The sequence below is a fragment of the Erythranthe guttata genome, chromosome 3 (assembly GCF_056151865.1).
Source record: "Erythranthe guttata isolate IM_541 chromosome 3, IM_541, whole genome shotgun sequence".
NCBI classification, from domain to species: domain Eukaryota; kingdom Viridiplantae; phylum Streptophyta; class Magnoliopsida; order Lamiales; family Phrymaceae; genus Erythranthe; species Erythranthe guttata.
The window spans coordinates 14,498,880-14,511,172 of NC_142535.1; the positions used below are offsets into that span (position 1 = coordinate 14,498,880).

Here is a 12,293-nt window from a genome sequence, read left to right on the forward strand (position 1 = left end):
TCTGGCATGAAATTGATACTCAAATAACCAGTTCTTTTATAATTTTCGTCCACCGTTTGAAATTGTTGTTAGTTTGGACGGAAAAAAGTCACGTGCAAGGAAACATCGCTCTGGTTGGTGGGTCTGTACGTGGTGGTTGGAGATTGATTCGTAGAGGTCGTCGATCATCTGTCGGTTGTTTGTGCGTGATTCTGATGAGGGGATAATACGAAGCCCAAATTTGGGTTGCTTGCTTGCCAATAAGTTTCAACTTTGACGCCGGCCAACACCGTAAATATGACCAAATCTTCAATGATGAGAATTGATCGGATATTTGTAATAGAAGACTGGAATATTTAGTTTTCTTGGGGTTTCTTATATAAATGATTCAACGATGGATTATACTTTGCTTTATTCGTCGCGTTTAATAAACGCAAACAAAATTGCCTCGACGCTTATCAAGTACGTAAGCATTTGATTTAATGATTCAATCCACCGTCAGGAAATAAACAGGTCTCTTTTATGTTGACAAAACAATATTATAGAAAAAAACAAAATATAATAAAACAAATGTTTTGTATACATATAACTAACCGTCAAGGGGATTAACTAGTTGGCCGACGAAAAGCAGTACACCGCTCACATCTTCTCTTATAACAAATAAGAAAGGATGGTCAGCCACAAAATTCAATATCTTCTTCTCCTCCCAACAACCACCATCATATGTGCCAGTAAAGGTAACTGCCGCAGCTTTCGTGCCTCGCTCGTTCACTTCGATGAAAGCCTTGTGGATGATTCCAGAAACGTACAGAAGCTTCCCGTCAATAGTCGAGTCCACCATCTCCGCTACTCCACCCGGACAAAAAGGAAGCACCACTCCCCGGCTTTGAACAACCCCCGTAGCCTCAAATTCGAAACTTATTTTAATCTTTGGGATTCGAAATTCGCCAACTTCCACTAGACTTTGCGGGGCGTGGTTTTCGACGAATCGGGATTCGGACCCGAACTTCTCTAGCAAAGCAGGTAGCCCATCTTTTGCGTCCGGGAGAAAAAATACATTGAGAATTCACGTTCGCGATCTTGACCTCATTTATATGCATGGTAGTCTCAAGATTTTAAAACCATCTTTGGCATCGTCGTAGCTTGTCATAAAAAATTTACTAAATCCACCAAATCCTCTAATGTATTGATTCTTCGTGCTCGTCATGTACGGTACTTGAATCGAGGTTCCGTTTAAGAGGAAAAACTCGTGGTCGTTAGTCTCTGATGCATCAAATTCGTCTTCCCAATCTCCTTTAAAAATACACTGCGTTCCCAACGATAAGCCTAGTCCAAGAATTCACCGAACCGGGTTCGAGTACATCTTTGATGAGGCCATTCGTTTCCTTTTCAGCCCATTTGTTCGCTTCTTTCCTTACTTCCTCCGCCTTTGAAAATCGTCAAAAACGGAAATAGATGTAATAATTTGCACATACAGTACTTAAACCTCTATAAATTAATAGAGTCAGAACAAACAAAATTTTGTCAATTTACAGAAATATTAAATTATGGAGTTAATAATTTAGTATATTTTTACCGAGTCGGGACCGAATAAAAATTATTGTTTAAGACAGGTTATTAGTTTATCGAGGTTCTACTATAAATTGTTGTTGTCAGTATTAGTGGCAAAGTTAGGTACAAATAAGATAATATAATTCCCAATGTATGTTGATGAAGAAATCTTGAAAAAAACTAACCTTATTCTGAAAATCGACGTTATTAGAAGCAGCCTTGTAAGAATTCTTGATAATTTCTTTGAAAGCGGGGTTTAGGCGGAGGCTCTGGTCAATCCAGACGCCGTTGGCGGTGGACAAACGGGGCCCGCCGAGCGGCTCTCCGTCGGCGAACACGTGAGCGGCGAACTCGGACGAGAATGAATTGATTAGTAGACATGTCCTATACCCCCTATTGCAATTATGATTACGTCCTGCAATTTTTCTTGAAACTAATTCCTCTTCGTTTTTTTTCCGACGAGTGCAGTGCAGGCTAGTAGGCTTTCGTATCAATCATTTCCTATCATATCATATAATATAACACTATTCGTTCTTTTTTCAGAATTCAATTTCACTCTCTTCTTTCTTCTTCATTGCGCCTGCTGCACAGGTAATTCCTAAAAATATTTCATTTGCTTCTCTTCTTTCTTCTTCATTTTGCTGAAACTCTTCTTACATTAACATACAGTCATTAATTAGAATACATCACACGCACTACCACACCATCAGATCCACGCATAACAACTTCTCAAAATGGACCGCCGCCGCCACAGAGAACCCATCCCCAACCTCACCGACGCTTCCTTGTCACTGGCAAAGCACGTCATCACCGCCCACGCCGGAGACGCGAACGTCGTAATCTCGCCGCTGTCGATTCAGGTTTCGTTGGGCATGATCGCGGCCGGGTCAAACTGTTGGAAGGTGGGTTAAAATGCAAATAAAAGAACTATTAGTTTCTAGTGGAGAGGAGATGAAAAACTCAACTCAATCAACACTTGTACTCTCAATTTTATTTCTTGTTCTCTCGGCTGATTTTCTTACACCCAAAGTGATAGTGGACATTCCTATTTATACAAGGGATAAGAGAATTCTAGACTAATATAATAAATATTATATTTGACCAAGACTTAGACTTTCTAAATACTCTAGAATATGACTAGACAAATACATTCATGTACATAAAATGGTTACGCACATGAACTTACAATCCACACAATTTAATTATTATTTTGACTCGTTTATTCAAGTTTAATTTCCAACACGCCCCCTTAAACTTGATGCTCGCATTCCAAGACGATTCCTTAGCTTCTCGAAAATTTCTCTCCTTAGAGGCTTCGTAAAAATGTCCGCCAATTGATCCTCGGACTTCACAAATTTTACTTGAACCTCTTTCTTTGCAATGCATTCCCTTATGAAATGAAAACGAGTCTCGATGTGCTTACTTCGGTCATGAAATACCGGATTCTTTGCTAACGCAATTGCAAATTTGTTGTCGACATAAATGTCCGTTGATTCACCTTGGTTGAAACCAAGTTCCTTAAGCAAATTCCGCAGCCACAAAGCATGGCAAACACTTGAAGTTGCAGCAACATATTCAGCTTCACAGGTCGATAATGTGACAATGGGCTGCTTCTTCGAAATCCACGTGAAAGCCGCTTCTCCAAAAAAGAAAACGCATCCGGTAGTACTTTTCCGGTCATCAACGTCTCCTGCCCAATCACTATCGCTATATCCTACCAACTTCAGATTTCCACCAGTAGGATAAAAAATTCCATGATCAAGAGTACCTTTGATGAAACGGAGAATCCTTTTCGCCACTTTAAAATGATAAGTTTTCGGGTTCTCCATAAAGCGACTAACAAGACCAACAGCATAAAGAATATCAGGTCTAGTGCAAGTCAAGTACCTTAAACTTCCGATCAAACTTTTGAATAAAGTTGGATCGACCGGCTCTCCTCCAATATGCCTCGATAGCTTTTCACCAACATCGATTGGGGTACTCTTTGGTTCGCAATTTTCCATTTTGAATTTTTTCAGAACTTCCTTCGCGTAGCTTTCTTGAGAAATGAAAATTCCATCATCTTGTTGTTGCACTTCGATGCCAAGATAATAAGACATCAATCCGATGTCCGTCATCTCAAATTCCTCGGCCATTTCTTTCTTAAAAATATTAATCATCCCCTCATTGTTGCCTGAAAAAATTAAATCATCAACATAAAGACAAACAATTAAGATATCACCTTTCTCGTTTGTCTTGACATAGAGTGCATGCTCGTGCGGGCATTTATTGAAGCCTTTCTTTTGAAAGTGTTCGTCAATGCGACTATTCCAAGCTCTCGGTGCTTGCTTCAATCCATACAATGCCTTCTTTAATTTTAGCACTTTATTCTCATGGCCTTTAGCAACATATCCTTCCGGTTGCTCGATATACACCTCTTCGTCAAGATAACCATTCAAAAATGCAGACTTTACGTCCATTTGATAGATCCTCCACTTCTTTTGTGCTGCCAAAGAAATTAGAAACCTTATTGTCTCTAATCGAGCAACAGGGGCAAAGACTTCTTCGTAGTCAATTCCTTCTCTTTGTTTGTACCCTTTGACCACGAGCCTTGCTTTATACCTCTCGATTTCTCCCTTGGAATTTTTCTTAATTTTGTAAACCCACTTTACACCAATGGGCTTGTGTTCCGGAGGCAAGGAAGTCAGTTCCCAAGTTTTATTCTTTTCGATGGCGCCGATCTCCTCGTTCATGGCGTTTGTCCATTTATCACTCTTAGATGCCTCCTCGAAATTTATCGGCTCGGTATTTGCAAATAAACAAAATAGATTTGGATTTTGGTTGAGCTCATAGATCTCCCGCAATGATCTCGTCTTTAGGGGTCTTTCACTGCTTGAACTCTCACTTTCCGACGAGGGCTGGTTAGACGAGGATTGTGATGGTGGAGTCACCGGCTCCGTTAGCTCCTCATCGGCTTCTTTATTAACTGCCTCAATCGGGTAGAAAGTGAATTGTTCCTTCTCTTGAGAACTCCAATCCCAAGAATTTTTCTCGTCGAACACCACATCTCGGCTGGTCCTCCTTGTCTTCTCAATAGGATTATACAATTTATAACCCTTTGATGCATGGTCATAGCCGATGAAGATAAACTTTTGACTCTTATCTTCAAGTTTGTTCCTATGCTGATCCGGAACATGCATGTGTGCGATACTCCCGAAAATCCTCAAGTGCGATACGCTCGGCTTGTATCCACTCCAAACTTCTTGCGGCGTTTTATTTCCGACACTTCTAGTTGGACACCGATTTGATAGATAGACGGCACAGTCAACAGCTTCGGCCCAAAACTCCTTTGGCAAATTCTTACTTTTCAACATGGACCGAACCATGTTCATTATGGTTCGATTTTTTCTTTCCACGCCGTTCTGTTGTGGTGAATAAGGAACGGTAAGTGGCCGGTGAATACCATATTCGTCACAAAATGCCTTGAAATCTTTTGATGTGAACTCGCCACCACGATCGGATCTCATTGCCTTGATCCGATAGTCACTTTGATTCTCGACAAGAGCTTTAAACTTCTTGAATGCAGAAAACACCTCGGATTTTTGCTTGAGAAAATATACCCAAGTCTTGCGGCTGTAGTCATCAATGAATAGAAGAAAATATCTATTCATTCCAAACGAGGCAGGTTCGATTGGTCCGCATACATCAACATAAATTAGCTCCAATGGCAGCTTTGCTCTAGAGAGCGATTCCTTTGGAAAACTTTGCCGAAATTGTTTTCCGATAAGACAACCTTCACAAAGTTGATCCGGCTGGTCTATGTTTGGTAATCCCTTCACCATGCGCTTTGATGACATCAACTTTAATCCGTCAAAGTTGAGATGTCCGAGCCTCAAATCCCATAACCATGATGGGTCTTCAAAACTTGATTTTAAGCACGTTACTTCATCCTGGTTGACATTCATTATGAACATTCGGTTGCTCGTCATTTGAATATGCGCAACTGGGCTCCAATCACTATTCATCAAGTATAGATGATGCAGAGGTGGCGGAGTCGGAATTCTAGTTTGATTAGGATTTGAATTCCGCAAGTTGGGTTGTTTCCAACTTTCGGTATTCTATTAGGTTTAGGAGTTATTTTATTTTTATTTTTTGGTAATTTTCTCGTTTTCCTAGTTTGATTAGGTTTTTCCTTTTTTTTTGGTAATTTTCTCGTTTTCCTAGTTTGATTAGGTTTTTCGTTTTTTTTAGTATAAATAGTTGCTCTAGGATTTATTTTTCAGCATCTTCAGTATTAATAAAAATTTCTGAGTTTTCTCTCAATTATCTGGTGGATTCCAGAGTTATCGTGTTCTATAGGATTAATTCGTAGAAATTAATTCTTTCCGTGCTTCCGTTCTGCGTCAGTTGGCATCAGTAGCGAGGTTTTTCCTGGTTAGATGGCGAAAGGTGCGAAACAAGGAGACGACAACCGCGATGGCGATGACCTCGAGGTTGATAACATTCAGGCAGCAGTCAAGCTCGCTCGAGAAGAATCTCGACAGACTATAGAGGAATTTCGAGTAGAGATTCGAGGTGAGCTGCAACAACTTCGGGAGTTGCTACAGGGAATTGCCCTCAATGGCAACAACAGGAGGGGCGAACCTAATATAGCGCGCGCTGGGGAATTAGCCCGAGGTGCACATGTTAGGAATCAGATTCATAACCAACCATATCTTCACCCGGACAGTGATGAAGACTTGGATGAGAACGACAGAGCAATAGCCGACGGAAATCAACCTAGGCAGGGACAAAGGCAGTACGACGATTATCCAACAAGGGCTGAGATTCCACCTTTCCATGGAAACCTCTCCATAGAGGATTTTCTGGATTGGGTGGTCGAAGTGGAGAGTGCTTTTGATGTGATGAACACCCCACCCGAGAGGATGGTCAAGATGGTTGCGTACAAGTTGAAAAGTGGTGCGGCTGTATGGTGGGACCAGTTGCAGCGATCACGGACTCGACAAGGGAAGGGCCCAGTGCAGTCTTGGAGGAGGATGAAGGGGCTTCTTCACGATCGATTCCTACCGGCCGACTATGAACAACACTTATACAATTTATACCATAATTGTTCGCAAGGTAGTAGATCTATACACGAATACACCACAGAATTCCTGAAGCTGGCAGATCGAAATAATTTAAGGGAGTCGGAGAACCAGCAAGTGGCCAGGTATTTGAACGGGTTGAAAGCTAATATCCGTGACCGAATAGGTTTGCAACCAGTTTATACCATCCAGGATGCGCAGAGTATGGCATTGCGAGCAGAAGAATTTGAGCGACGGAACAACGTGAATAATTATCGTAGACCGCCAAATTATGCACCACCGCCGGTTGATAGGGGTAAGTTCGTATCCCAAAACCCTAATCCTGTTGCCCCGCCAACACGGGCACCACAGATCCAGACGAGAGCCGGTGCCGGTAGTTCGAGCACGCCCGTTCAACCTCGAACAAACAATCCTTATGCGAGACCAGTCCCGGGAAACTGTTTTAGATGTCACAAACCTGGGCACCGCTCTAACGAGTGCCCTGAGAGAAGACCCGTGAACTTAGTAGGTGGGTCGGAGCAGAGAGGCGAGAGTGATCAAGAAGATTACGATGAAGACGTTTTTCAAGAAGAAGAGGATACGGCAGAATATCATAGTCAGGAGAATGGAGAGCAAGTTAACTGCGTGGTGCAACGAGTTCTTTGTACGGCGATGCAGCAAAACCAACGAAATAGCATATTTCGTTCTCAGTGCTCAGTTAATAAGAAGGTGTGCGATCTGATAGTTGACAATGGTAGTTGTGAAAATTTTGTTGCGAGAAGATTGGTAGATTATTTGAAGTTACCGGTGGAAAAACACCCAGTCCCCTACACTATTGGGTGGGTTCAGAGAGGACCAACAGTCAAAGTGACAGAAGTGTGTTGTGTGCCTATCTCAATAGGAATGAACTATGCCAATGAGGTGTCATGCGACGTGATAGACATGGATGCTAGCCACATACTACTCGGTCGGCCTTGGCAATTCGACGTTAATATGACCTATCAGGGGAGAGAAAACTCATGCATATTTGAATGGGGTGGGCGCAAGATTGTGATGTTACCCCGATCGGAGTCGACGGTCAAGCCTGCCAGAATAGCGGAAAAAGAACCAGTTTTTGTGGTCTCCCAATCTGAGAGCGAATTCATAAAAGATGTCGAATCAGCAGCCGGAGTATACGTGACGATGATGAGGTCTTTGGGAATTCAAAAGGAAGAGGAGGTTCATAAACAAACCGTCGAAATTCCTAAGAGTGTGCAACCGTTACTTACGGAGTTTGACGAGTTGGTGTCCAATGACCTACCGGATTCGTTGCCGCCTATGAGAGACGTTCAACACCACATTGATTTAGTGCCCGGTGCTAGCCTACCAAATCTGCCACATTATCGGATGAATCCGCAAGAATGTGAGGTTTTGCGAGAGAAAGTGGAGGAGCTGCTGAAAAAGGGGTTTATTAGAGAGAGTATGAGCCCGTGTGCGGTGCCTGTGCTACTAGTGAAGAAGAAAGACGGCAGCTGGAGGATGTGTGTCGACAGTAGAGCAATAAATCGGATTACCATAAAGTATCGTTTTCCCATTCCGCGGCTTGACGATATGTTGGATATGCTGGAAGGTGCGAAGCTGTTTTCAAAAATCGATCTTCGAAGTGGGTATCATCAGATTCGGATTAGACCCGGGGACGAGTGGAAGACAGCGTTCAAGACAAAAGATGGCTTATACGAATGGTTGGTGATGCCGTTTGGGTTATCGAACGCGCCCAGCACTTTCATGCGCGTGATGAATCAGGTATTACGACCCTTTTCTGGAAAATTTGTCGTTGTGTATTTCGATGATATCCTGATTTATAGCAAACACGAAGACGAGCATATGGGACACCTGCGTGAGGTGTTAACTGTTTTGAGGGATAATCAGCTGTTTATCAATTTGAAGAAGTGCACTTTTATGGCTAGTCGATTACTGTTCTTGGGATTTATAGTTGGGGCGGAAGGAATTCATGTCGATGATGAAAAGGTTCGGGCAATTCGTGAGTGGCCCACGCCTAAGAATGTTTCGGAAGTCAGGAGTTTCCATGGATTGGCGACATTCTACAGACGGTTCATTCGGAATTTCAGCACCATCATGGCACCAATTACTGAATGTATGAAGAAGGGAAAATTTATGTGGGGTGACAAGGCAGATCAGAGTTTTGCAGTGATCAAGGAGAAATTAAGTAATGCACCTGTCCTAGCCTTGCCTAGTTTCGAGAAGGTGTTTGAAGTAGAATGTGACGCCAGTGGAGTAGGCGTTGGAGCTGTTTTGTCCCAAGAAAAGCGTCCCGTGGCTTTCTTCAGCGAGAAATTGAGTGACACACGAAGGAAGTGGAGCACTTACGATCAAGAATTTTATGCAATAGTTCGAGCTTTGAAACAGTGGGAACACTATTTGATACAGCGAGAGTTCGTACTATACACCGACCACCAAGCTTTGAAGTTTCTGAATAGTCAAAAAAGTGTCGACAACATGCATGTGAGGTGGACAAATTTCCTGCAGAAGTTTCCGTTTGTCATCAAGCATCGGAGTGGAATCATGAACCGTGTCGCAGATGCCCTAAGTCGGCGAGCTGCATTACTTACCACTCTTAGTGAAGAAGTGGTCGGATTGGAGTGTTTGAAGGAGCTGTACGAGGGAGATGAGGATTTTGGAGAAATATGGTCTAAGTGTGTTGCGCGACAGCCGATGGAGGATTATTATATTAGTGAAGGATTCATATTTAGAGGTAACCAGCTGTGCATTCCGAGGACTTCTCTTCGCGAAAAGTTAATTGTGGATCTACATGCGGGCGGGCTAAGCGGTCATTTGGGACGAGACAAGACGACGAGCAGCGTCGAGGAGCGGTTTTATTGGCCTCAACTTAAACGAGATGTTGGTAAGATAGTTGCAAAGTGCTATGTTTGCCAAGTTTCGAAGGGTCAATCTCAAAATACGGGGTTGTATACACCTCTCCCGGTCCCAAGTGGTATTTGGGAAGATCTATCGATGGATTTTGTGTTGGGCTTGCCGCGAACCCAGCGGGGGGTTGATTCGGTTTTCGTGGTGGTTGATAGGTTTTCCAAGATGACTCACTTCATTCCGTGCCGAAAGACTTCTGATGCGTCTCACATTGCGAGACTGTTCTTTCGAGAAGTAGTCCGTTTACACGGCGTACCGAAGACAATCACATCCGATCGAGACGTGAAGTTCCTTAGCCATTTTTGGCTTGTCCTTTGGAAGATGTTTGACACCTCCCTCAAGCGAAGCACCACAGCACATCCGCAAACTGATGGGCAAACGGAGGTGACTAATCGGACTTTGGGAAATTTGATACGATGTATTTGCGGCGATCGCCCGAGGCAATGGGATCATGCTTTACCACAAGCGGAGTTTGCCTACAATAGCGCTGTGCACAGCGCCACTGGAATGTCTCCTTTTGCGTTGGTTTATAGAGCAGCTCCGAAGCATGCAGTGGATTTGATACGCCTCCCTCAAGAGCACCGAAAAAGTGTGGCGGCTGAGCGACTGGCTAATGAAGTACGAGACGTCCAAGCAGAGGTTAAGGAGAGGCTCGAGCAAAAGAATGCCAAGTATAAAGCTACCGCGGACGAGCATCGCAGGCTGAAGACTTTTCATGCGGGGGACGATGTCATGGTATTTCTTCGAAAGGAGCGATTCCCGGTGGGAACGTATAACAAGCTCAAGCCAAAGAAGTATGGACCGTTCAAAGTCCTTCAGAAAATTAATGATAATGCTTACGTAATCGACCTCCCGGCTCACATGGGTATTTCGAAAACTTTCAACGTTTCGGACTTATACGAGTATCAGGAGAATACCCCACTTTATCCCGATACAAGCTCGAGGTCGAGCTCTTTCGAAGAAGAAGGGATTGATGCAGAGGTGGCGGAGTCGGAATTCTAGTTTGATTAGGATTTGAATTCCGCAAGTTGGGTTGTTTCCAACTTTCGGTATTCTATTAGGTTTAGGAGTTATTTTATTTTTATTTTTTGGTAATTTTCTCGTTTTCCTAGTTTGATTAGGTTTTTCCTTTTTTTTTTGGTAATTTTCTCGTTTTCCTAGTTTGATTAGGTTTTTCGTTTTTTTTAGTATAAATAGTTGCTCTAGGATTTATTTTTCAGCATCTTCAGTATTAATAAAAATTTCTGAGTTTTCTCTCAATTATCTGGTGGATTCCAGAGTTATCGTGTTCTATAGGATTAATTCGTAGAAATTAATTCTTTCCGTGCTTCCGTTCTGCGTCAGTATTGATAAGGAACGTCAAATTGGATTCGTGTTGCAAAATAACTCTTTAATTCGGAGAAGAGTTATTAATGGACATGGGTGGAAATATCGAAAGAAATTATGGAAAAATAAGGGTTTTCGACGAACTCAAATCGTAGTTGAGTACGAAACGAACTTTATCTCAAGTGAAACGGCGCAAGGAACAAAACTCATGAGCTTTGCTCATGAATCACGTCCAATTTCAGCAATCCAACGTCGTTTAGACTCCTAAAAGTTCGTTTTTGCTATTTTAGGTAAGTTTTAGAAAATTAATATCAAATCATAGAAAAATCGTATTAGGATTCCGTAAATTGGGTTGTTCCCAAAATTACGAGATCTACTAGAATTAGGATTTAACTCGTTTTTGCCGTTTATGGTAATTTTTAGTATTTTCTTATTTTAATTAGGGTTTTCAGTTTTTTAGTATAAATAGTTGCCTTAGGACTTTATTTTGGAATAATTTCGAATTTTAATAAAATATTAGAGTTTTCTCTATTTTTCTGGTGGATTCCAGAGTTTTCGGTGGATTCCGAATGTTATTTTGTTCTATAGGATTAATTCGTAGAAATTAATTCTTGGACTCACAAAGTTGATCCGGCTGGTCTATGTTTGGTAATCCCTTCACCATGCGCTTTGATGACATCAACTTTAATCCGTCAAAGTTGAGATGTCCGAGCCTCAAATCCCATAACCATGATGGGTCTTCAAAACTTGATTTTAAGCACGTTACTTCATCCTGGTTGACATTCATTATGAACATTCGGTTGCTCGTCATTTGAATATGCGCAACTGGGCTCCAATCACTATTCATCAAGTATAGACTTCGGTGCTCCAAGTGCATTTTGTAGCCTTTTTCCAATAATTGGCCTATGCTCAAAATTCTCGCCGCCATGCTCGGAACATAATAAACATCAGAAATGAACTGATGTTTTCCACTTTTTGCTTGAATCGAGATTTTGCCAATGCCTTTAAATGGAATCTTTGACATATCAGCAAGAGTGATATCACCGTTCACAGATTCATCGATCTCCACGAACATGCTTTTGTCGCCGCACATGTGATTACTAGCACCTGAATCGAGGTACCATGAAGACTTATTTTCTTCCACTGATGCCTTATACGCCAATAAAAGGGTGTTATCTTCTTTTTCTTCTAGAAGATGAGCCTTTTCTTTCTCTTCTCCGGGTCCATTTCGACACTCGTAGGAGTAGTGTCCAAGTCGATGGCAATTATAACACTCCACATTTTTCTTAGTTTGGTGTCGGTTGATGCCTCCCCTGCCACGGCCCCTTGACGAATGGGGCTCGAACTTTGTTTCATTATCATAAGATGTGGTGTAACCACCACGACCTCTACCACGGCCTCGACCGCGACCTCGTCTCCACGACCGCGACCACGCCAACTCTGGTTACTTGCATCATCATCTTTCTTGAT

The 12,293-nt window shown here is 42.3% G+C and overlaps 1 protein-coding gene and 1 pseudogene across 2 annotated transcripts; both read right to left on the minus strand.

Annotated features, from left to right (window-relative positions):
• Positions 1–565: 565 nt before the first annotated feature.
• Positions 566–2,338, minus strand: LOC105971211 (serpin-ZX pseudogene; annotated as a pseudogene). Its single transcript, XR_016030164.1, has 3 exons — positions 2,306–2,338; positions 1,716–2,012; positions 566–1,406 (listed from the first exon to the last, which is right to left on the minus strand). The product of XR_016030164.1 is annotated as a serpin-ZX pseudogene (transcript).
• A 9,089-nt stretch (positions 2,339–11,427) lies between these two features.
• LOC148771880 (uncharacterized) lies at positions 11,428–11,916 on the minus strand. The gene has a single exon (XM_088815270.1). The coding sequence runs from the start codon at positions 11,914–11,916 to the stop codon at positions 11,428–11,430; it is 489 nt and encodes a 162-aa protein (XP_088671396.1).
• Positions 11,917–12,293: the final 377 nt, after the last annotated feature.